Source organism: Taeniopygia guttata, chromosome 2, assembly GCF_048771995.1.
Source record: "Taeniopygia guttata chromosome 2, bTaeGut7.mat, whole genome shotgun sequence".
In the NCBI taxonomy this organism is placed as follows: Eukaryota; Metazoa; Chordata; class Aves; order Passeriformes; family Estrildidae; genus Taeniopygia; species Taeniopygia guttata.
Window position 1 is genome coordinate 72,497,588 of NC_133026.1, and position 22,119 is coordinate 72,519,706.

The window sequence follows — 22,119 nt, forward strand, 5'->3', positions numbered from 1 at the left end:
CAATGATATGGGACTTGAAAAACAGGAAGGAAAAAATGGAAGAAATGTGAACCTTGTTCTCTATTTTTGCAACAGTTCTACATTTCTATAATTTTGAGCATATAGCTCAGAATCAGAGATAAGCCAATTTATTTCATACTAAAGTGTAAAAGTAGTTTGTCCACACAGAACTCACTTCTGCCTGAAAGTACTTCCACAGAGTTTGGCGCTGAAGTTAGCAGAAATACAATCTTAATGTATAGGAAACTCCTCTAGTTGATACTCCAAAGGAGATGTTGAAGATAGAGAAAATCTGGAGATTTAATAAAGCAGTGTATACTCACTGGCGGCCCAAGAAGTCCTTTAATTTCAGCAAAATTAGAAATTCCATCTGTGTTATTGAGAAGTAACTAAAAAAAGGGTTAAGAAACAGGTTATTTCAAATGGTTTATCTAAGGCACACACACACATTTTTAGAAATGTAGTTATCTCTTTATAACTATGAAAAACCCCCAAACATAAATAAGGTGACAGAAAAAGCTCTCTACTTCCAATTTTCTTTATACATTTGGAATAAAGAAAACCTAGAATTTCTTTTACATTTCTTCTGTAAAAATCTCAGAATGCTTTCAGAAATTTAATTAACTGACTCATGTTTTAAATTTGAAAGCTATGATACCAAATTTTGCAGCCTGAAGCCATTCCTTCTCAGCAAGATAAAGATCAAATGGAGGTTTTATGCTCCAGTGTGTCACTGGCATTCTAAGATGGTGAATCAGTCTGAGCACACTCATCCTCTGTTGCAGAACTGAAGTTTTAATTATATTCTGGACATGTCTGCATCACACCATGCAACGCCATGCTGCAATTCCTAAGTCAGCACTGATCATGCTGCTATATATGAAACTAGCTTGGAACCCCAAACTGTGATGTGGAGCAGCTCCTCCACTACCCAGTGCTGAGTCTAAAGATGCTTGAACAGCACAGTGTAATTGCACTGCTTCCTGTCCTGGAAGTAGTGAGCTTTCCATTAGCCCAGGCATTTCAGTATAATTTGATTACAGAATCTTAATAATGAAGACGGACAGGGACTTTTGGAGCTCTGGTTCAACAGTCCTCAATGCCAGGACAGGGCATGCCTTCAGGTGCCAGGGATTTACTTAGCCCACGAATAAGCACGTTGTCACCGCAGTTTTGTGAGATTTTAATGCCTCTTTTACTGCCTGCAACCGTGTGTAGATCAACATGAACAGACCACCAATATTTTCCAACATTTGTTATGAATACAGTATCCAGGAACTGAGTTTGAAACTACCTTGCTTTGAATAGGAGTTTGACCATATGCCCTCCAGAGATCACTTTCAATACACTTATGAGTCTCTGAATACTATTTTTTAAATCCAGATCACACATCCTATCCTATCCTATCCTATGCTCTGCTATCCTATGCTATGCTATGCTGTGCTATGCTATGCTATGCTATGCTATGCTATGCTATGCTATGCTATGCTATGCTATGCTATGCTATGCTATCCTATCCTATCCTATCCTATCCTATCCTATTCATCCTATCCTACCCATCGTCATCTGAGCATGGCAGTGTATAGCCAGCTTTCTGTACTTTGAGGTCATGTTGAATAATTCATACAGCTAAAGCTTGCTGCTTCTCCTGGGTTCTTCTTTCTACTCCCTGTCCTCACGTTCTACAAAAACCACCAGAAAAATTGTCAAGTAAAAATAGAGTTTAGATCCTACACACAGCACTCCATCTCCCAGGCTGCATGAACTCTACTGCATGCTTCAGGGACAGTATGATGCCCTTGGTCCCACTCAATTTCCAGTTTTACATGCCCCAGAAAAGGAACAGGACACAGCCTCCTACTTTAATGACAGTAATAAAAGAGTCCCACTGCTACAATTGTTCTGCTTTATCTGGTGGCAGAAATCCAGGAGTCCTGGGTTTACATGGTCTTTTCATTGTGGAATCACTCATTATTCATTGTTTTTGGGCTCAATCCAAACTATTTTGAAGTCAGTGAAAAGAATCCCAAAGGCTTTGCTGAGTTTGGGATCAGGCACACTGTATATTTTACACATACAGTTGATCTGCAAATGGAAATTGTGCTTGGAAGTCAGAAAACTGCACATAATGCTGAAGAACATTTGAAAACAAAAGGTAGAAGAGTGATGATTAAAGAAAAATATTGCAGTCTTCACAACCTCTTCCAGGAATATTCATCTTTGGGTTTGGGTGGGCAAACAGCTTTAATAACAACAATCCAGCAATATAACTCTTAAACACATTGAATTAGTTCAGAAAGTGCTGACTACAATAGTAAATTCGTTTTCCATATTTTCTTCACTGTTATATTTTAGGATGATTATCTGGGTTGGTTTCTAAATAAGCCTTCAGCTTTGTATCCAAAAGGCATGAATATGGCCTTTTCAGAATTACAGAAAGAACAGGCTGAACAAAATCTTTTGACATCCACTTTAATCAACATTAACCTTTCTTTGTGACTTTTGGTTTTTGTACCTAAACTATGGGTAAATAGTGCCAGCCAAAGATAAAGGTTTAAAAGTTTGATTTAAATCCAATAATGTTTCTCTATTCAAAATTACTTCTGTACTATACCAAACTATATTTCTGTGATAAAATCATAGCAACAAATATGATTTTCTGGTTATCATGATTCCGTTCATGAAAATGCACTGAGTCTCAGCAACTATGCTCTGAAAGAGTGAAATAGCCAATATAGGATGAGAAATATTGATTTTAGTGTTTTGGAATATCAAACAACAGCAGAGGGATGCTGTTTTTTTTAAAACATGATGACTCAGAGCAGACTTCCTGATCAGTCACAGAAGGCAACAGAGGAGGCAGCAAGGACAGAAAACCTCTGAGACCCACATTGCTGGTGGGAACTGCAGAAGCCTGGAAATTCATAGGTTCCACTGCAGACCTCAGTTTTCCCCTTACACTTATTTTCATGGTATGAGAAGTTGTTCTTGAAGGAGCCAAATCTCCTCCGTTCACATAGGAACCAGGTGAAATGAGAAGGAAAACAAGGTCCACTTTTCAGTGCAGCTCAATCAATGTGCTATCAGCCAGATACTTATTGGTGAAGCCTGGCCCTGTGCCACAGTCATCCATGTCAACTCTAAATATTTCAACAGCGCTGAAGGTGAACTAAGTCTTTATTTCCTTTTTTTTTTTTTTTCAGTCAAGCAACATAAAGTTCGTTTAGCTGTAGCCACACAGGCCTTCTTAAGAAAACTTCTTTCCACCTTTGATGGATAAGTCCATTGGACTTCTGTAGCCCAAGAAGTATTGTTCTTGGCTACACAATGGTTAAATGGATGACCCTGACCTGGAGAGTAGTCTCTCTAAGTGCCCTATGGTTCACTCAGATCACTGATCTCTGCTGCTCTACCCACATCAAGCCAATATCCATATTACAACAGCTGGCAGTGTTATTTATTTTAGTTCTGCAATTCCAAGTGCAATTGATAGGTCTGCTTGCAATAGTTCTTTTCCATATTTGAAGCTTGCTATGAAAGAAGAGAGACTGAGTCAACAAAATGCACTTGGATAATTTAATGTCTATCTCAGCAAACTTATTGCAAACAAATGTCCTGTTCTTACACAAGCATTTGTGAGACAGGAAGAACTCAATATCATACATAGTGATGGATACTTCCACACACGTTGCATGAACTGTATCAAAATCCAGTACACCAAGTTCTCAGAGAAATATTCTGAATAACAATACAGAGGATTTGATGGTTCTTGCTCTACCTCCCCAGAACACCTATACTAAAAATGTAAATAAAGCCATAAATGCTCTTAATCTTTAAAACGAGCTTACTTGTAAAACCCAAAAATGCTTAGAGAAGGAAATGTGTTTCTACATGGATTTGTAATACACCTAATGTGATACAGATTCTACCAGGCTCTATACATTTCTGTAATACATGGTAAAAGTAGTTCATACAGGGGATCTGGAGGATTCAGAGGATGCACTCAGAGGATGCACTTTAGGTTTCTTCAGACATAGTTACATGTTTGACAGATGTGTGGACTGTGACTAGTACAGGTAGGAAGCCATGCAGCCTCCAGGAAGTGAGTGTCATTAGTTTATGTCAGCTCCAATAATCTTTTTATGTTCTTTATATGTACTGTCCCCCTCTGAGGCTGTCACAGTGGTTTTTTCAAGTATTAGTGAGCTATGGAGCAACACATTGAGGTTCATTTTTATTGCAAACAGAGCTGTTTAGTCACTGATAAGAGTTAAGGTCCCACAGTGGCACCATGGCAGGGCTGTGAGAAAGAACATGAACTTTACACCAGCATTTCTATCACAACTATTGAGCAGTTCCCCAGAAACTCCAACAGAATTGTGATAAAGTGTAGAGCTGCTGACAGTCCCACTATGAACAGGACTTTGAACACAACCAACATTTCTGTGAGTATATAACTCTGCTCATCCAAGACTTGGGATCCAAGATCCTAGTATTCTGCATGGATTCCCAGTAAATTCAGTAAAGAAAAAATCACTTCTGTAAGGACATGTGATGTGGCCTATGGGATGCAAATTAATGCTATATTTGGTATTGGCAGCAAAAGCCTAAGTGAAAACCCAGTTGTTTCAGTCAAAAAAGGTAATGTGTAGTTCAGCTTTATGATAATGATGGTGCCAAGCTCCCCTTAACACAGATTTCTCAGTTGGGCATTTTCTCTTCTTGCAAATAAAAAACTCTTCTTACTGCCCTTATATGCATTCCTATGGACATGGCTGGCAGTTTCAGGCACCTCCGCCTCTCAGAGGTGAAGTTTCCTGCAGTCACTCACAATTCCTCCAGATCTTAATGTCACACCAGGCTAACTACTAAGACTTCTGTTGTCATATCCAAGTGGGATACATCTTAATCTCCAGCCTTCATTACTGCATATAGTACTGTTTTTGCAAAGGCTGATGCACACACTGCAAAACTAACTGAAAATATACCTGTATCTAAAGCATACTGGAGAGTTTTTATGGGCTTCTACTATTTTACCCCCTTTTGCTTCCAGAGTCAGTGCTCTGGTTTGTACAGTGGACAACTATCAGGAAATTACTCTCCCCCCATGCTACTGTGCCTCAGATGCTTTGCTTTGTTAAATATTCTCAGTTTTGTATTTCTCTATTGGTTTCTATTTGATGCTCACATCTCCTGCAGAACCACCTAAAGAGTGGTCATGTTCCATATGACCTCATAACTCTTGTAGTTAAGCTCTTTACCCACTTTCCTCCAATCTAATATTTTCAAAACAAGTCCATTTGATACAGAGACATATTGAGATTCTTTTGTTTTGAGGAGTAGACTTATGACCGGAGTGAGCAGCAGAATTGCCAGTGTGTTAACCACTTGTGCCCTCTTCTCTGTAAGGGGAGTTACAGACCTCAATGCTCGACATGCACACTTACCTCAGGTATTGCTATGACTGACCCTGGTGGTCCTGGTGGTCCTGGTGGTCCCACAATACTTCTCCCGTCCTGTCCTGGTTCACCCTATTTCAAAAGCATTACATGTGGAAAACCCATACACTAAGAACTACATTACTACATTTTACATTTCACATAGGTTTTTTGAAAATAATGAAATCCACACAATCTCACCCGAAGTCCTGGGTCACCTTTCTCTCCTTTTGGACCCTTCAGGTGATTAAAAAAAAAAAAAAAAAAAAAAAAAAGCATAAGTGATTTAAAAGGTGAAATTATGAAATGTGCTCTCCCTTGCTCCACAGCAGTGGAGCACAGCAGTGATTTTCATGTACAGAACAATCAATTCCCAGCTTTCTCAAAACACACACGGGGCCAACTCAGATCTTCTGAATGTTTGATGTTTAAAAGTATTTCCCAGAACTTTTGACAGAGTTTGCAGACGACTAGAAGCAAATGGGCACAAAACATTTCATTAGCTGGGAATTAATCCAGTGAACCTTTCTTTCACTGCACTGAAATCAGCCATCCCTGGCTGTGCTGTCCTTTTCTGGCATCAACCACATCAGCTGTGTCTGGGATTTCCCAGGGGACCAGACAGGAGAAGACAGGGGAGCTAAACTGTCATCTTTCAGGCAGCTTATTTCTAAGCTTGATCATCCCCGCCGTAGAACTCCCTGTGCTAGAAATGCAGACACTTGTCTTGCACAAGTGAGAGGAAGGTGCCATGGGATGAGCCGTGGGACTTCCTAAGCAAAGCATACTGTAATCCTCGAGGGTCTTAAGCATGAGAAATACATTAAAATTGCCTATGAGCCTACTGGATTTCCTATAATTAAAGGCAGAGCTGATTTCTGAATAATTAAAAGCAGAAGGATCATTGAGGAATCAGAACTAGCCTCTGGAGATGTCTGTATCTCTTCTGATTGATGAGGGAGGCATGGGCAAGTTACATTCTGCTTCTGTGTTTTTTGTCTGAGGTAACTGCTCCAGATTAAGCAGGACCAACACAGCCCCAGCTCTTCACACTCTGCTGGCAGGCGCTGATCCTACTGATCAGTAAGAGGTAGGCTTGGGAGCCAGTGTGTGTCAGGTGATTAGAGATGATGATAACTCTACTCACCACTTCTCCGGGATGCCCAGCAATGCCAGGGAAGCCTGGTTTTCCATCTGTGCCTGGCATCCCCTGCCACAAAAAACACACAGTTATTCTCTCTAAACTGCATTCAGTTTCACACAAGCAGGAGGAGGCCACTGGGGAGGGTCACGATACAGTTCTGAACGGGCTGGTGGGCAGGTTTGGGGGAGGCTCATTATCTCATTAGTCATCTGCTCTCTCCACTCCTCCTGCTCTTTCCCCCTCTCCAGAGCAAGCTTATGTCTCCTTTTTTCCCCTGCAGCTTCAATCGTTTTTCACTGCTTCCACCCCTGCTTAGCAAAAGGGTGAATTTTGTTGCTTTCCTTCAAAATACTTTTGATGAGTTATTTCCACCCTTGAGTTAAGTGACTCTCAAGCTGGAGAAGGGTTGTAGACATTGGCATCGGATGTAGACAGGAGTCAGTATGTGGGGTAAAAACACCCCCTGCTGTATTTCAATACAGGCCTGTATACAACTGCTGGAATTTGATAGCTACCCTGCTATATGGGAAAAACAGAAGCACTAATGATAATGCAGTTCGCCCTAAGAAAAATGGATAAAAGAAGTTTCTAAATTTTCAAAAGACCAGATCAACAGTGAGCTGTACTTTTTGCATCCATTTTTCTCTGCATCACATGAAAGAGCAAAGGAAATGACACAGAGCAACCTAATGATTCATCCAAGGGACCGATTACTCTTGCTAGCTTGTTTTCTTTGGTGGGGTTTTTTGGGTATTTGTTTTCTATGTGGTTTTGGGTTTGTTTTTTTGTTTGTTTTTTTTTTTTTTTAATTTGCTTTTACTTTAAGGGTTTTTTGAAATATGCTGGGGATTTGTTTGTTTCATTTTGGTTTTTGGAAAATACTGTTGTGTTTCCAACATTTTGCTCTGCTTGAAGAAAACATTTTTGGGTTTTAACAATAGATGTACCACCATAAAAGATGTAATGTGTCTGCTTCATTAAGAAAGGATATCGTCACTGCTATTTCTTTTGGTCAGAGATCAGTGAAGAGTGTGGGTCAGGAATACGGTATGATTTCTGAAGTACTCCGTTCTTCATTTTATAAACAATTTTATAGACAGGATAAAGTGTGACTGACTCCTAATGGAATTTAGGCATCAAAGCAACTACTGGGATTCTGGTATCTGTATGAAAAGTAAAAATGGTACTTGGATGTAAGTTTCTCAAGTGCTTATGATAAATTATAAGTATCTATCTGCAGGAAAAGTAAATGGGCAGAGGAAATTATCTTGGAACAACAGCATTTCTGCAACAGAATGTTGTCATTTCAGGCATGTTGGTACTTGCAGGATAGCTTCCTACCACTACAAATGCTGAATAATTTCTCCCATTTGTTTTCCTAATGAAATTTAAATGGGAAGAAAAGATCCAGGTTAGGTAAGATGGTTTATTGCAGCTAATGTATTCAGAGACATCCTTATTTATAACTCCTATCATATTTTAAGAATGTAGCTCATTGCTCAGGTACAAGAGGATCTTTTTTAGTTTGAGGGTTGAAGGGATAAAATTCTTTATTTTAAAATAATCCTGTAGTCACTCCACTTAAAATATACACATATTTCAAATGCACTCTCATATAAAACAATAATAATTACTAGAAAAAGGACCTCAGAAGAAGGGACATGTAGGAATAATAAAGAAAATATTCTATAGTCTCAAACTGGTTAATAAGAGTTCAACTACTGTCCTATGTGTCAGCGCATCAACTTTAATTATCATGCTGACAAATATCTATGTGAAATGACAACACTCATAATATATACAGCAGATGGAATTTATGGCAAGAAGAGTCCTGCTACACTGTTGGTATTTTTAAAAAATAAACAAGCAGATGCTGCTAGAAGACTGTGATAATACTCTTGTAAATACTCAGCAAGCATAACTTCATTTATCTTGTTTCCTAGAACAAATTTTGATTTCAGGGCCATCCCAAATGCAGGAGAAGGCTATTTTATTTTATTATTTTATTTTATTTTATTTTATTTTATTTTATTTTATTTTATTTTATTTTATTTTATTTTATTTTATTTTATTTTATTTTATTTTATTTTATTTATTTTTTATTTATTTTCTAGAGTCACACCAGCGCTCTCTGCTGGCTTATGCCTGCAAGAGACACTCAGGTCAGACAGGGACCAGCAAGGAGTAGCACAGTCCCAAAGAGGAGTTTTGGGGTGGGCTCCAAGAGGAGTTCAAAGCAGAACAGGCAGGGATTAAGACAGACATTAGACATGAGCCTACTACTGTAGCACAGACCTGTGGGGTGCTCTGGTGTGGGGTGAGAACTACACACCACCATATGAAGGAACAGGCATGTGGAACTTTAGTTTTCTGTCTAAGCTTTGCTGATTTTTATCTTCATTCTGGTGAAAATGTGAAGGGCCTTGCAAGACGTCTTTGAAGACATACACCTTTTAGATGCAATTTTAACCACATTTTAGGCAGAAGGCTTAAGCACCAGCTTATACTGGCTCCTGCCACTCACAATTCACCAGAGAAAGGGGTTTGTGAAGCCACTCTGGGCTTTAATATGCTGACAGAGAAAGAAATGTTCATTAAGTGCATTCCCTAAGTGCATGAAGAGATAAAAGAAACAGAAGAAAGAAACAACTGAGGTTTTAGATCAGGTTAAATAAACTTCCCACCTTTGAACCTGGGGGACCTATGTTGCCTCTTTCTCCCTGAAACAGAAACAAAGTAGAGCTCAAGTATTAAAGTGAGCAGTAATTACAAGGGTTTTAAACATGTACGCTACTTTCCTTAAAAACAAAGGAACCAAATGGAGTAAAACAATTAGTAAAAATATGGCATATTTTTGGTAAAGTGATGCTTGGCATGCATTTGTTATTTGGTTCTGAGATTTTAACCACCCAGTTGCCACCCACATCTAAAGAGTTTATGGTCACAACTCATTATTTTTGCTGAGCATTCACCAAGCCACATTCCTGAACCCTCATTTTGATGTCTGAAACCAGCTCATGGTAACGTCCCCCAGATCTACCACTGCAGCCATGACCTTGTGTCTCCACAAAGGACTCACCATCTTCCTCCAAAACAGCTAACGCAGTCTCCCCACACTGCTGCTCTCTCCACCTACCTGGGCACTGCATCAAACCACAAGTGAAATAATGAACACTGCACTGTTCCAACTTTGGAACTGATTCTGCAGGATTTTAGCTCTAAGTAGACATGGTTCCTCAATTTTGTAACAGATAGAGAACATCCAATTTAGTTTATTTCTTTGGAGATAGAGAATATAGACTGGAATGAATCAGCCATTGCCTCAAATGTTATGTTTATGCTTACTGCTTTTTGGGAGTTCATATATTCAAGCGAGTGTGAAGACTGTAGGCTGTTTTTTAATGCAAACAGCATTTCATAATAATAAAAGTGAAAGCGAATTTGGATCCATGCTTACTTGCTGAGAAAGAGAAAAAATTGATCATAGCTGGTCTTCTCTGACAGCTGTACTTGTCTGGGGTGTTTGAAGGACGAAGAATGCATGAAACAGAGCTATACCTTCAACTCCTCGTGATGCATTAGCTCTTGGTTTTGGGAAGTGGGTGGTTGTTGTATTTTGCCACTGTTGCTTAGTGAAGTAATTTATAATCATGAAAAGTGGGTGTAAAATTCATCCCCATGAGAATGATAGTGTATTATAACCACTTTATATTAATTTTGCCGTAGTGTACCTGGTTTTGTAAGATGTCAGGCAATAGCATGTTCCTTTCTGTTTCTCATGTATCTTGGGGATGAATGATTAAACCAAGGTGATCGTGAGGACTCTTGGCCAAAATTTATGACTATCTCTACTACTCCAGCCCATTTCCTAAATCCTAAGAATCCTGCTACTTCAATTTCTGAAATCTTTGTGAAGCAGAATTTCTTAGAAACAAAATTTCTAGCTAAGGGCAGAGAATAAGTTCTTAAAAAAAAAAAAAAAAGTATTTTCAGTGTGGAGACTTGGCCTACGCATGTGCACAGAGCAGCATCATGTGAGAGCACATCTATTCTTACCAGTCCACTCCAGTATCACTCACAAGCACGTGCTGTGCAAATTGTGATTTTTTTCACTCGTAAGTAATGTGCTCCAGAAGTAACAGGAATAGTACACAATAGAGAGACTTTTTTCAGCTCTAGAAGCTGAGCTTTACAGACTCTAGACAGAGAGGGCTGGTCAGATCTTGGGTGACTGTTGTGCTATGAATTAGGTGTATACAGTTATTGTTGACAATGGGCAGTCAGTGATTAGTGCTGGATGTAAGCTCAGGTGAAAATTTCACGGGGAAGAGGATGAGCACTGCCACTTCTCATCTTCCACTTCCCGCTCTTTCAATCCTACTATTATTTCCAAGGACAATGAAGACCTTAAATTTCTTTAACTTCACATTTAAGGTGTTGTCATGCTGTATTATTAACCTGAGTGGTCGAGCTTTACATAGGAATAGGAAAAGCCTCTTCTGTCTAAGGGACCCATTCTGCAAATCTGCCCTTTTCTTCTGTGATTTTCCATCTCTCAATTTTTTTCGTCATGGGTTACACAACCAGTAGCAGCATCAAAGTGGAAAAATTCAGTCACTTCTAAGCTCAAATAAAACTAAGCAAAGTAGTCATTGCTCCTCCCTTCTTCCCCCAGCACCTTCCAGAATGTTTTCCTATCACTTTCTGAGATCAGAAGGCCTCCTCATGCAGATTCCTCTTTCAACAACATACTTGTATCCTCTCTGAGACCAGATTGACATATAAATGAGCAAAAAAGAGAAATTTCCAGATGTCCAAAAAAAAATTTAACAAAGATGCCATGGAATGTAATAGCCCAGTTAGTATTTACTCAGTGCTCTTGTTGGATGTGAAATAATTCTAATAATACATATTCTGCATAGATATCCAGTGTAAATGGGAACAATATATGTCCCAAATTAATCAGTATATGATTCTTAAAGGAAAGCTGTTATATTCAGGCAAATTCTGGGAATATGGAAATAAAAAAAACATGAAAAAGAAACGCTAAAGCAATATAGGATATCTTTCAAGTGTTTTAACCTTTGGTCCTAAGGGTCCACGATGTCCAGGTCTTCCTGCAGAACCCTATAAAAATACACTAAATTTACTGGTAAATCCACATGACACTTCAAAATAAATATTTTTTCAGAAAAAAAAATTTAACTCACTACCACAATTATTATAAAAACAATGCTGGAGACCTGTAGCATTAACAGAGAGCGATAAAATGCACTTATTCTTACAAATACAACTTTATTGCTGTCACTGCATTCTACACTTGTTTTTAGAAAATATTAGAAATAAATTTATCCAAGTACATTTGTTGCGATGTACTGCTTTCAGCTGCTTAAAATTTTTTGAATTTACATTCTTGGCTAAAATTAAGATATACTACCAGTTTAGCAGCAACACAGTCTTGCTAGGTTTAAAAGAAGTCTCCCAAAAAGTTTATTTAAAAAATAATTTGGAAATTCAAATTCTTCTCATCTCTATATAGTGACATGGTTTGTAAAGAACAATTATGGCGCTTTGATGGTAAAATGGACAACAATTAATTACTGGTCATTGTAGAAAGTTGAATGGAATAGAAAGGAATTCAACAAAGTGATTGAATTTTCTTTATCTGGAATATGAAGGCAGATAGAAATGATAATGCTAAATAATGAAAACACCAATGAAACTTTACATTGATCTATGGAAGAAAAAAAAAGAAACCCTGGAAATGAGAGCTGAGCTGTCAGAAAAATAATTTCTATTTCTCCTTCAAAACCCAATCGCTATTTTCTGATAAAAGATTAATAGAAATTTCAACATATACAAAGACAATGCCAATAAATGTAATTTATTTCTTAGCAGCTGTTTTGAGTTGCAACCCCCTTTGAAGCAGATTCTCTGTTTTCACCTAAACACCACTGGGTACTCTGGAGTTGTGATAATGTGTAAATGGCTCATAGTGCTGTACCAGTAAGTATGTAAAAGTATTCTTGTAATTTCAGCAAAATTCTTATTTTTCTTATCTTCTTTTTCTCATATCTCTTTTGTACTGACTCAAAATTTGCAGAGTAATTAAGCAGTAACAGGAAAATTTTGTTCAACTGCAACAAGACATTTTTTGAATATTTATAGCTGAGTGACTTGGAAACAATGCCTGTTATAAAACCAAATGTGAGAGTAAGGCTGTGACTAAGGCAGGTCAGAATGCAGAATTTTGGCCTTGCTTTTGGACACCTCCTTCAGCTAACAGATTAAATACTTATTTTTGTAACTATATTTTTGTACTATTTTTAGTATCTAGGAAAATACATAAGAGGGGGCAAAGTTCTCTAAGCTGCCAGCTACATCTTCAGTGACACACAATTACTAGTACCAGCATTCAGTTGGTGTCTGATGATTCACAGAATGACAGGATTGTACAGGCTTGTGGAAGCCGTCGAAACAAATCACTCCCTTGAAGCTTCAGATCAGGTCAGTCGTGTTTCTGTCCAGCAAAGTCTTGGTAATTCCAAGACCAGACCTGCAAACTCCCTGGGCAATTGCTCCAACCTTCTAGTGAGCAGCCTTCTCCTAAGGCTTAGCCTGAACATCACAACTAGCGAATTGTGACCACTATCCCTTGCTGCACCAACTGGCACAACAAGGAACAGTTTGACTAAATCATACTTGCAGTTGCCCCTCAGAGACTCGCTAAGTAGCTACTGGATTGTGCCTTTGTCTCCTTTTGTTGCCAGACTAAACCACTGGAGCTCCTTCTATTGCTAAGAATGACAATAAATCCAAATGATCTTGTTGGTACTGATACATTATATTCCCATATTCCCTACTTGATGATTTAAGTGGCCCACACTAGCAAAAAATCTCCTGAGACACAGTAATGGAGAAAAAAAGCATCCCTTTGCCTATGACATTGCTCCCACACTACTGGGAACATTTTTTTAGTTTAAAAGTGGCATGTTGTATTATACACATTTGTTTGTCAAACTATAACATTTCAAGTTTAATCGTCATACACGTGGTTCACCTTCTTATGAGAGAAAGGTATCTATTAGGGTGAAAGGAGAAATAGAGAGCTAGATAACGTGAAAACTCTTATTTCACCCTTTAAGATCTCAAAAATATAACAGAGCAGAATAAAAAAAAATCATTATCTAATGAGGTACCAGAGAAATATCATTCAGATTCTTTGGAGGACACAATTATTTTAATGACATTCTAGGGCAAGTGAATCCATTTCAATGTAGTGACTCACAATCTATAGCTATATGATTCCAAAAAGCAGAATGGAGGAAAGTTCTGTTTGGAAAAAAACCCAAAACAAACTAAACAACCCAACAACAAATTATACTCCCCTCCTTCAAAACACCCACTCACCTTTGGTCCCCTTGATCCAGGAATTCTTGATTCACTTAACAGGTTGATGCTACCTGATCCTTCCATATCCTAATGGAAGAGACAAAATGCTACAGAATTTAAGAATTTATCTTTTGGGGTTTTTTTTTTTCTGGTTCTGTTGTTTTGGTTTTTTTTCCCCAACTGCTCTGCCTTCTGAAGTTTTGTAAAAACTGGAAACATACTGAACGCAAATATTTTAATATTTTCTCATTAACTTTTTTCGGAGTCAAATGGATGTTCTGGAGATAGGCTTTGCTCAAATGTGATAAAAACATGCTGATCTTCCTTACAGAAATTCTGACCTTTACTGTCATGCCAACTTTGCCAACTTGTCACCATTGCTCCAGCACTTCAGGCTGGAGAGCATCAAGCAGAGGTGAGACAGTATGTACTGTGTTTAAGCACACTTTTAAGCAGTACTTTTCTGTGTAGCATTTACCTGCCACCCAGCTACTGAAACACAAATGACTAGTAAGGGTTACCAGAACTTTGGCAGGGGGAACTTGCAAACAGTTTGTTAAAGGAAGCAATCACTTTTCATCAAAAAAGGCTCTTCCTAATTCTCACAGTTGCATATTGAACTCCTGCCTAAAATACTGCTTTCTGAAATTGAGCAGAAAAAAAACTCCACCATCAAATTGTAGAATTAATTTTGTTGAAAGTGCTCTCGGAGGCTGCCTGGCCCAACTTCCTGTCAAAAGCAGTGTCAGTACTAAATTTCAATCAGGTTATCTGGAGTATTGGAAACTCAGGCCTTGGAACCTTCCAGGGATGAAAGTTAAGTGTTATCCAGACTAAGCAAGCTGAATTCCCCAAGGCTTTCATTACAGGTCATCTGCTCCAGCCCACTGTCCATTTCCATTGCCCTCTGCTAACTTCAGAAATAAGTTTCTGTGTAGCAGGAGTCCTTGAGAACAGACTACCTATTTCTGCTCTGGAGAAATAGGATATTTTTTAGTAGTTTTATACCTACTGAAATTTTTTAGTACTTTTAAAGAAAACTACATAGAAAACAGCAACCTCCCTCCAGCTTTCATTTTCCTGTGATGTTGCAGATCCATGGCAGAAGCAGGACCTGCCAGTTCCAAAGCAGCAAAAAAAAAAAAAAAAAAAACCAAACCCAAAGAAAAAACCAAACAAAAAAAAAACCAAACCAAAAACTGCAGGCTGCCATAATTGCTTGTTTCAGGCCAGCATCTCTCATGTTCCTATCTCCTGGCTTGTGCCTAGTCCAGACTTGTCAGATTGTTCTTCAAAACATCTGGATGTACCATGCCAGCAGAGAACTGTTCACTTGCTTTTAGCTGCAGTTTTAGTTGTGGCTGTGCTGGCTTAATAGTTTCCTTTTTCTGAAAAGAGAAAATTTTAATCTTTGTTTCACTTCCCTGCTCACAGCCATACAGCCTTCATTTGCAGCATCAGCACCAGGTGTCAAATCCCCTCACTTTCCTTTAGATGACTAAAATGGCAGAAAATATGTTACTTTTGGGGTGCGAGTGTTCTCTACAATTTTAGTGAATTAAATTGGCTTGTGGAAGAATTGATGGGATACTGAATGGTAGTGCATGTGAAGGCCAGGAATGTGCCAGAAATGTCTACAGATGGGAGAAGGAACAGGAACAAAGCTCCACCTCTTAATGACAGTAAGCTCTTGTGTCATCTCACCGTGTTTAAAGGACCCACACTCCTGGCCTGCTTAGCTTTCTGCCAGTTAGTGACTTGAAATAGCCCAGCTTAGCCCAGCTATGGTGCACTCGATGGTGTAAGTGGAAGGGTGAGACACCAATTACAGGATCATAGAATCACAGAATAATGAGGTTAGAAGAGACCCCTAAGATCACCAAGTCCAACCTATGCCCTAACACCTCAACTAGACTATAGCACCAAGTGCCATGTCCAGTCTTTTTAAACACATCCAGAGATGGTGATTCTACCACCTCCCTGGGGAGACAATTCCAGTACTTTATTATTCTTTCAGTGAAACTTATTTTCCTAATATCCAACCTATACCTTCCCTGACGTAGCTTGGGACTGTGTCCTCTTGTTCTGCCAGTTGCTGCCCGGTGGAAGAGACCAACCCCCACCCGACTACAACCTCCCTTCAGGAGGTCAATAACCTCCAGCAATAAGGTCACCTCTAAGCCTCCTCTTCTCCAGGCTAAACAACCCCAGTTCCTTCAAACGTTCCTCACAGGGTTTGTGTTCCAAGCCCCTCAACAGCCTTGTTGCCCTCCTCTGGACGTGCTCAAGCATCTCAATGTCCCTCCTAAACTGAGGGGCCCAGAACCGAACACAACCCTCAAGATGCAGTCTCACCAGCACCAAGTGCAGGGGAAGAATGACCTCCCTGCTCCTGCTGGTCACACAATTCCTAATGCAGGCCAGGATGTCGTTGGCCTTCTTGGCCACCAAGGCACACTGCTACATCCCCAGGTCCCTTTCCACCTGAACACCGTCCAGCCACACTGTCCCCAGCTTGTAACCTTGTAGGGGATTTTTGTGGCCAAAATACAGAACTCTGCACTTAGACTTATTAAACTTCATGCTGTTGGACTCTGCCCATCCATCCAACCAATCTAAGTCTCTCTGCACAGCCCTCTCTCCTTCCAATAGATCAACACAAGCTCCCAGCTTAATGTCGTCTGCGAATTTACTAATGAAGGACTCAATGCCCTCATCCATGTCATCTATAAAAATATTAAATAGAACTGGTCCCAGTACAGACCCCTGAGGGACACTACTGGTGACTGTCCACCAGCTGGATGCAGCACCATTCACCACCACTCTCTGGGCCCAGCCATCCAGCCAGTTCCTAACCCAGCACAGAGTGCTCCTGTCCAAGCCGCAGGCTGCCAGCTTCTCCAGGAGTATGCTGTGGGAGACAGTATCAAAGGCCTTGCTGAAGTCTAAATAGAGAACATCCACAGCCTTTCCTGCACCCACCAGACGGTCACCTGGTCATAGAAGGAAACCAGGTTGGTCAGACATGACCTACCCTTTGTAAACCCATGTTGACTGGGTCTGATACCCTGGCCATCCTGTAAGTGCTGTGTGATAGCACTCAGTATGAACTGTTCCATTATCTTACCTGGTACTGAGGTCAGGCAAACTGGCCTGTTGTTACCAGGATCCTCTTTCCTACCTTTTATCTAAACAAGTGTCACATGGGCCAGTTTCCAATCATCTGGAACCTCACCAGTGAGCCATGACTCTTGATAAATGATGGAGAGCAGCTTCACAAGCTCATTTGCCAGCTCCCTTATGACCCTAGAGTGGATCCCATCTGGTCCCATTGATTTATAGATATCCAAGTGTCTCAGCAGTTCTCTGACTGCCTCTTCTTGGATAACAAGAGGATCATTCTGCTCCCTGGCACCACCTACCAACCCTTGAGGACAGTTGTCTTGAGGACAAGCTGTCTTACCACTAAACACTGAGGAGAAGTAGGCATTAAGCATTTCTGCCTTTTCCTCATCTTTAGTTACTAGGTTGCATGCCTTATCCAATAAGGAATGGAGGTCGGTTATACCCTTCCTATTACTATTAATATATTTGTAAAAACTTTTAAAATTATTTTTAACAGAAATTGCCAAGTTAAGTTCAAACTGAGCTTTGGCCTCCCTAATTTTTTTTCTACATGCCCTTAAATACTTCCTGAAAAATCTGTCCCTCCTTAAAAAGATGATATATATATTTTTTTTATTTCTAAGTTTTTTTCAAAACCCCATCGCTCAGCCAGACCAGCTGTTTGCCTTGTTGATTCATCTTTCAGCACACAAGGACAGTCTGTTCTTGTGCCCTCAAGATCTCTGCTTTGAAGCTTACACATCTCTCCTGGACTTCTTTGTTTTCAAGGGCTGTTTCCCAAGGAACTGTCTGAATAAGTCTCTTAAGTAGGCCATAGTCGGCCCTCCAGAAGTCCAACATAGAGATCTTATTGATATTTCTCCTTATTTCACCAATAAGCAAGAATTCTATAATTTAATGTTCACTGTGCCGCAAGCGGCCTCCAACCTCCACATCACCCACCAGTCCACCTCTACGTGTGAACAACAGATCTAACATAGTCCCTCCCCTGGTGGGCTGGCCCACAAGTTGTTACAAAAAGTTATCCTCCACACACTCTAAAAACTTTCTAGACTGCTGTTTTTCTGCTGTATTAAGTACCAGGCAGATGTCTGGTAGGTTGAAGTCGCCTACAAGAACAAGGTCTGATGATCCTGAAACACTGTTCAGTTGCTTATAGAATAAGCTGTCCACCTCTTCATCCTGGTTGGGTGGACAATAGCAGACTCCCAGTAGGATGCCAGCTTTGTTTGCCTTCCCCTTAATTCTTACCCATAGGGACTCAACTTCATTGTCATTAATTTCAATACCTATGACATCCAAAACTTCCCTAATATAAAGAGCCATCCCTCCACCTCTTCTTTCTTTTCTGTCTCTTCTGAAGAGCTTGTAGCCATCTAGTGCAGTGCTCCAACTATGTGAGTCATCCCACCACGTTTCTGTGATGACGACTACATCATAGCTCCGCTGCTGCACCATGGCCTCCAGTTCTTCCTGTTTGTTACCCATGCCGTGTGCATTGGTATGCATGCACCTCAGCTGGGCTACTGATTTCTCCCCTGACACAGTCTTACCACCCTTGGGCCTGCTTCCAGACAGCACAGATGCGTCCTTTCCCCCTTCAGACATAGTTTAAAGCCCTCTCAATAAGGTCTGCCAGTTCATGAACTAAAAATCTTCTGGCCTTAACAGAGAGATGTATCCTGTCTGATTCCAGTAGAGCAGATGCTGTAAAAGTTGCCCCATGATCAAAGAATCTGAAATTTTGCCGATGACACCAACCCTTGAGCCACTTGTTAATGATGTGAGTTCTCCTCTTTCTTTAGCAGTTTTTTTCTGCCACCAATGGGACTGAGCAGAACACTACCTGTGCACCTGTCCTATCAACAACTTGACCCAGGGCCCTAAAGTCCCTTTTAGTCACCTTGACGCTCCTCTTTTCAATCTCATCACTGCCAGCCTGGAGTATCAGCAGTGGGTAATAATCAGAGGACTAAATTAGCTTAGGAAGTTTCTCAGTGATATTTTGTACCTGGGCCCCAGGGAGACAGCAGACTTCCCTGTGGGACGGGTCCGGTCGACATACAGGGCCCTCTGTTCCCCTCAGAAGGGAATCACCCACTACGATTACCCTTCCTTTCTTCTTGATGTTAGAGCTGGTAATCTGTTTTTTAGATGAGTCATAACTGGGAGGCTCACTGGGTAGATATTTTTCTTTTAAATCATCTGGCTGGGTCTCTAGATACAGGGCCTCATACCTATTCTGAAGTGGTACCTGGCTAGGGGATGGGGGGGGCAGGAAGTATTTTTGTTATCACCTCCCTGAGCAGGGACACATTTCCACTCCCCTTCATCTACCAGGTGCTCCCTGAGGAGATTTATTGGTTGATGATACTTTTGTATTTTTTTGATTGGTGTTAGGTTTTGTTCCCTCCCCTGATTTTTTAGGGTTATTTGTTGTTTGTAGTTTGTATGGTGTTTTTTGCCCCACCCTTCTTTGGTGGGTGTATTTTTTGTTGGTTTTTTTTGTAAGATGGAAATTTTTTTTTTTTTGTGGGAGTCAACTCTGCGGATTTTTTGTTTAAAATTGCTTCTAGCATGGTTCTCAATGAAGCGAGAAGTTTTATAGTTATTTTGTCTTTTTGTGTTGCTATATGATATAATTGTAGATTAACATCTTTCTAAAATCTTGGCTCAAAAAATCACAAGGGTCTCAGTGTGTGGGTAATTAGAACGGACTTATTGCAAAAGATTTTTGAGTTCCCTGTTGGCTAAAGTCACAGGATAAGTGGCTGCCACATTCTTTATCGTGGATAAGATATTAAGTTGGTCTTGGGAACAGGCCCCCCCCATGTTCTTCGTTTTGACTGGTCCCACTAATAGCTGTGTCATCTGCAAAATCAGTCTGGAAGCTTTTTTGGTCTCTGGCCAGCAGATAACAGGTGGAGAATACCTAAGGTTTTTGGATTTTCTCTTTTCCGGGTTGAGTTTGAAGAAGTTTGCTTTCTGTAGGGGTTTAGGCTGTCTTTTTCAGGGAGTTTTCTTTTTGGCTAGGGTCTGATGTTTAGCACTTTTGGTGAGCTCGTGCCCACCCAGTGACGCCAAAACTGTCAAGGTCACTTGGTAAGATTTTAGCAGTGTGAAAGTCGTTTCTTCCTTAGCCCGGCCACTGAAGAAGAGGTCTGGAATGTGTGAAGTCAAGTCTTCAAGGTTGTTTATTTTTTCTTATCTATAATAGGTTCTCTCTGACCTGCTGAGGTCTAGCTAGTACAGAAGCCATGGCAGTTTCTTTCCCACCCCAGGCATCTCCCACATTATATACCTAAAATTACGTGTACCATGTTTATAGTTCTTTTACTAATATTTAAAAATCTACGTTAAACAAGGTGTCCCTATCCTAAACTAATAGAAAAGTGTCACCATCACACTGAGACATAGAGGACAAGAAGAAAGAAAAAGAAGCTAGGGCATGCCTAAATTCCTCCATCTTATACCCCATAATTTCATTCTAAAAAATCCTACTTTTCCACCCTGTGTCAATTTTTCTATTACACTATTCAAACCCTTTTTACTTGTAATTACTCATATAAAGTTAACAACTTCTCCCATAAACTAAAACCAAATCCACATGTATTTTAAATTTACTACCGAAATTCCTAAACTCTTTACCAAAAGCTCAAATCATCCAAAACAACCAAAATGATACTCTAAACTCCTACACTATTTCCTGAGAGTGAGAGGCATAGGAGTCCTCTGACTCTTGGTGGGCCTCTCTTAAAGATGTGAGGACTGAACTTCACCAGTCTATTTCCCTTTCACTATCCATGATACTCCTTAATCTTTCAATTTAATCCTTAAGCTCGACCACCAGCGAAAGGAGGTTGTTCACCTGTTCACACCATAGGCAGGCCTTCTCCACAGCACCCCCTGAAGCCACTGATAAGCTCAAACACTCCACACAGGAATGGGACTGTACAGGCACATCCTTTTTGAAGGGCTTCACTTGGTCACATACACTTGTACCAACCACAGATTTTGACCAGGTTAAAACCATTACTAGGAGAAAGCCTGAAATCAAGCAACCAATGAAAACACCTCACCTTCAGCTACTGTTGAATGACAGCTTAACACCAAAGGTATGGAAAACATTATCTGATCTGACTGCACTGGAAAAGAGAGATCTTGTTCTTCTGACCTTTTCTGCCAACTCCACAAGAGTAGGGGAAGCAGAAGAAATGTACATCTGGAATCAGGTCCTTCATTTTGGGGGACCAAGGTGAGAGATCTTTTGTGCAACTTCACCTGAGATTGATTTAATGTTATTCAGACTTTCATTCTGCTCCTCCATCAGCTATCAGTATATCAAATACCAACACAAAAATCTCCCCATATTCTCTTTGGCCTGTTTAATCAAACTCTCACTGAGGAGGGTAAACCACACTGTGTTTCTGGGCCCTTTCCCTTGACTGCACTGTGCCAGTCTGTTTTTCCCTTTAAGAGAGTGCTTGATGCCTACTTTATATCACACATCGTCTCTTTTGACATCTACATGTTTTTAATGGGTTTACCAGGTACCTTCTGCAGCTCAAACTGTTCTTTTGGCAAGCACAAGTGCCAGCAAACACCATGCCATTTGGTTTTTGCACATAGCTGATCACAGATGCTAACAAGTGCTAACAGGAGTATTTTGCAGAAACAGCCTTACAGCAATAAACAGACTGCCAGCCAAAAGGTAGTGTCACCCTAACAAACTGGCAGACCACGGTGCTGCCTCAACAGATGGGAGGGGTGGGCATCCAAAAGATCAGCCACAGCTAGTAAGTCTCTTTAAAGTAGTATTCCTCTCAGGGAAATGACAATCATACCAATTTTTTTGACTACATAAAGTTCAAGATGAAGCCAGTCAAGATACTGTTACTGCAGTTAGAGCTCATATCCTTCTGCATTTGTATCCATAAAAGCAGGGAGTCTCAGTTTTCACGCTTTCCTGATTATCTGCCAAGTTTGCTCCTCTGAGATTCAGGTATTAAAAGTGGCAGA

The 22,119-nt window shown here is 40.1% G+C and overlaps 2 protein-coding genes across 3 annotated transcripts in view; one reads left to right on the forward strand and one right to left on the reverse strand.

Annotated features, from left to right (window-relative positions):
• The window catches only part of RBFA (ribosome binding factor A), a 399,231-nt gene that overhangs the window by 212,446 nt on the left and 164,666 nt on the right, over positions 1-22,119 (forward strand). The gene's annotated exons all lie outside the window — the stretch shown is intronic.
• COL15A1 (collagen type XV alpha 1 chain) overlaps positions 1-22,119 on the reverse strand; it is a 122,437-nt gene that overhangs the window by 32,743 nt on the left and 67,575 nt on the right. For both annotated transcript variants that reach the window (XM_030265622.4, XM_030265624.4), the window contains exons 17-23: positions 13,993-14,061; positions 11,665-11,709; positions 9,267-9,302; positions 6,586-6,648; positions 5,640-5,675; positions 5,448-5,531; positions 324-389 (exon numbers count right to left, since the gene is read on the reverse strand). In XM_030265622.4, coding sequence (XP_030121482.2) covers positions 324-389; positions 5,448-5,531; positions 5,640-5,675; positions 6,586-6,648; positions 9,267-9,302; positions 11,665-11,709; positions 13,993-14,061 — 399 coding nt within the window. The remainder of the gene's footprint in view (positions 1-323; positions 390-5,447; positions 5,532-5,639; positions 5,676-6,585; positions 6,649-9,266; positions 9,303-11,664; positions 11,710-13,992; positions 14,062-22,119) is intronic.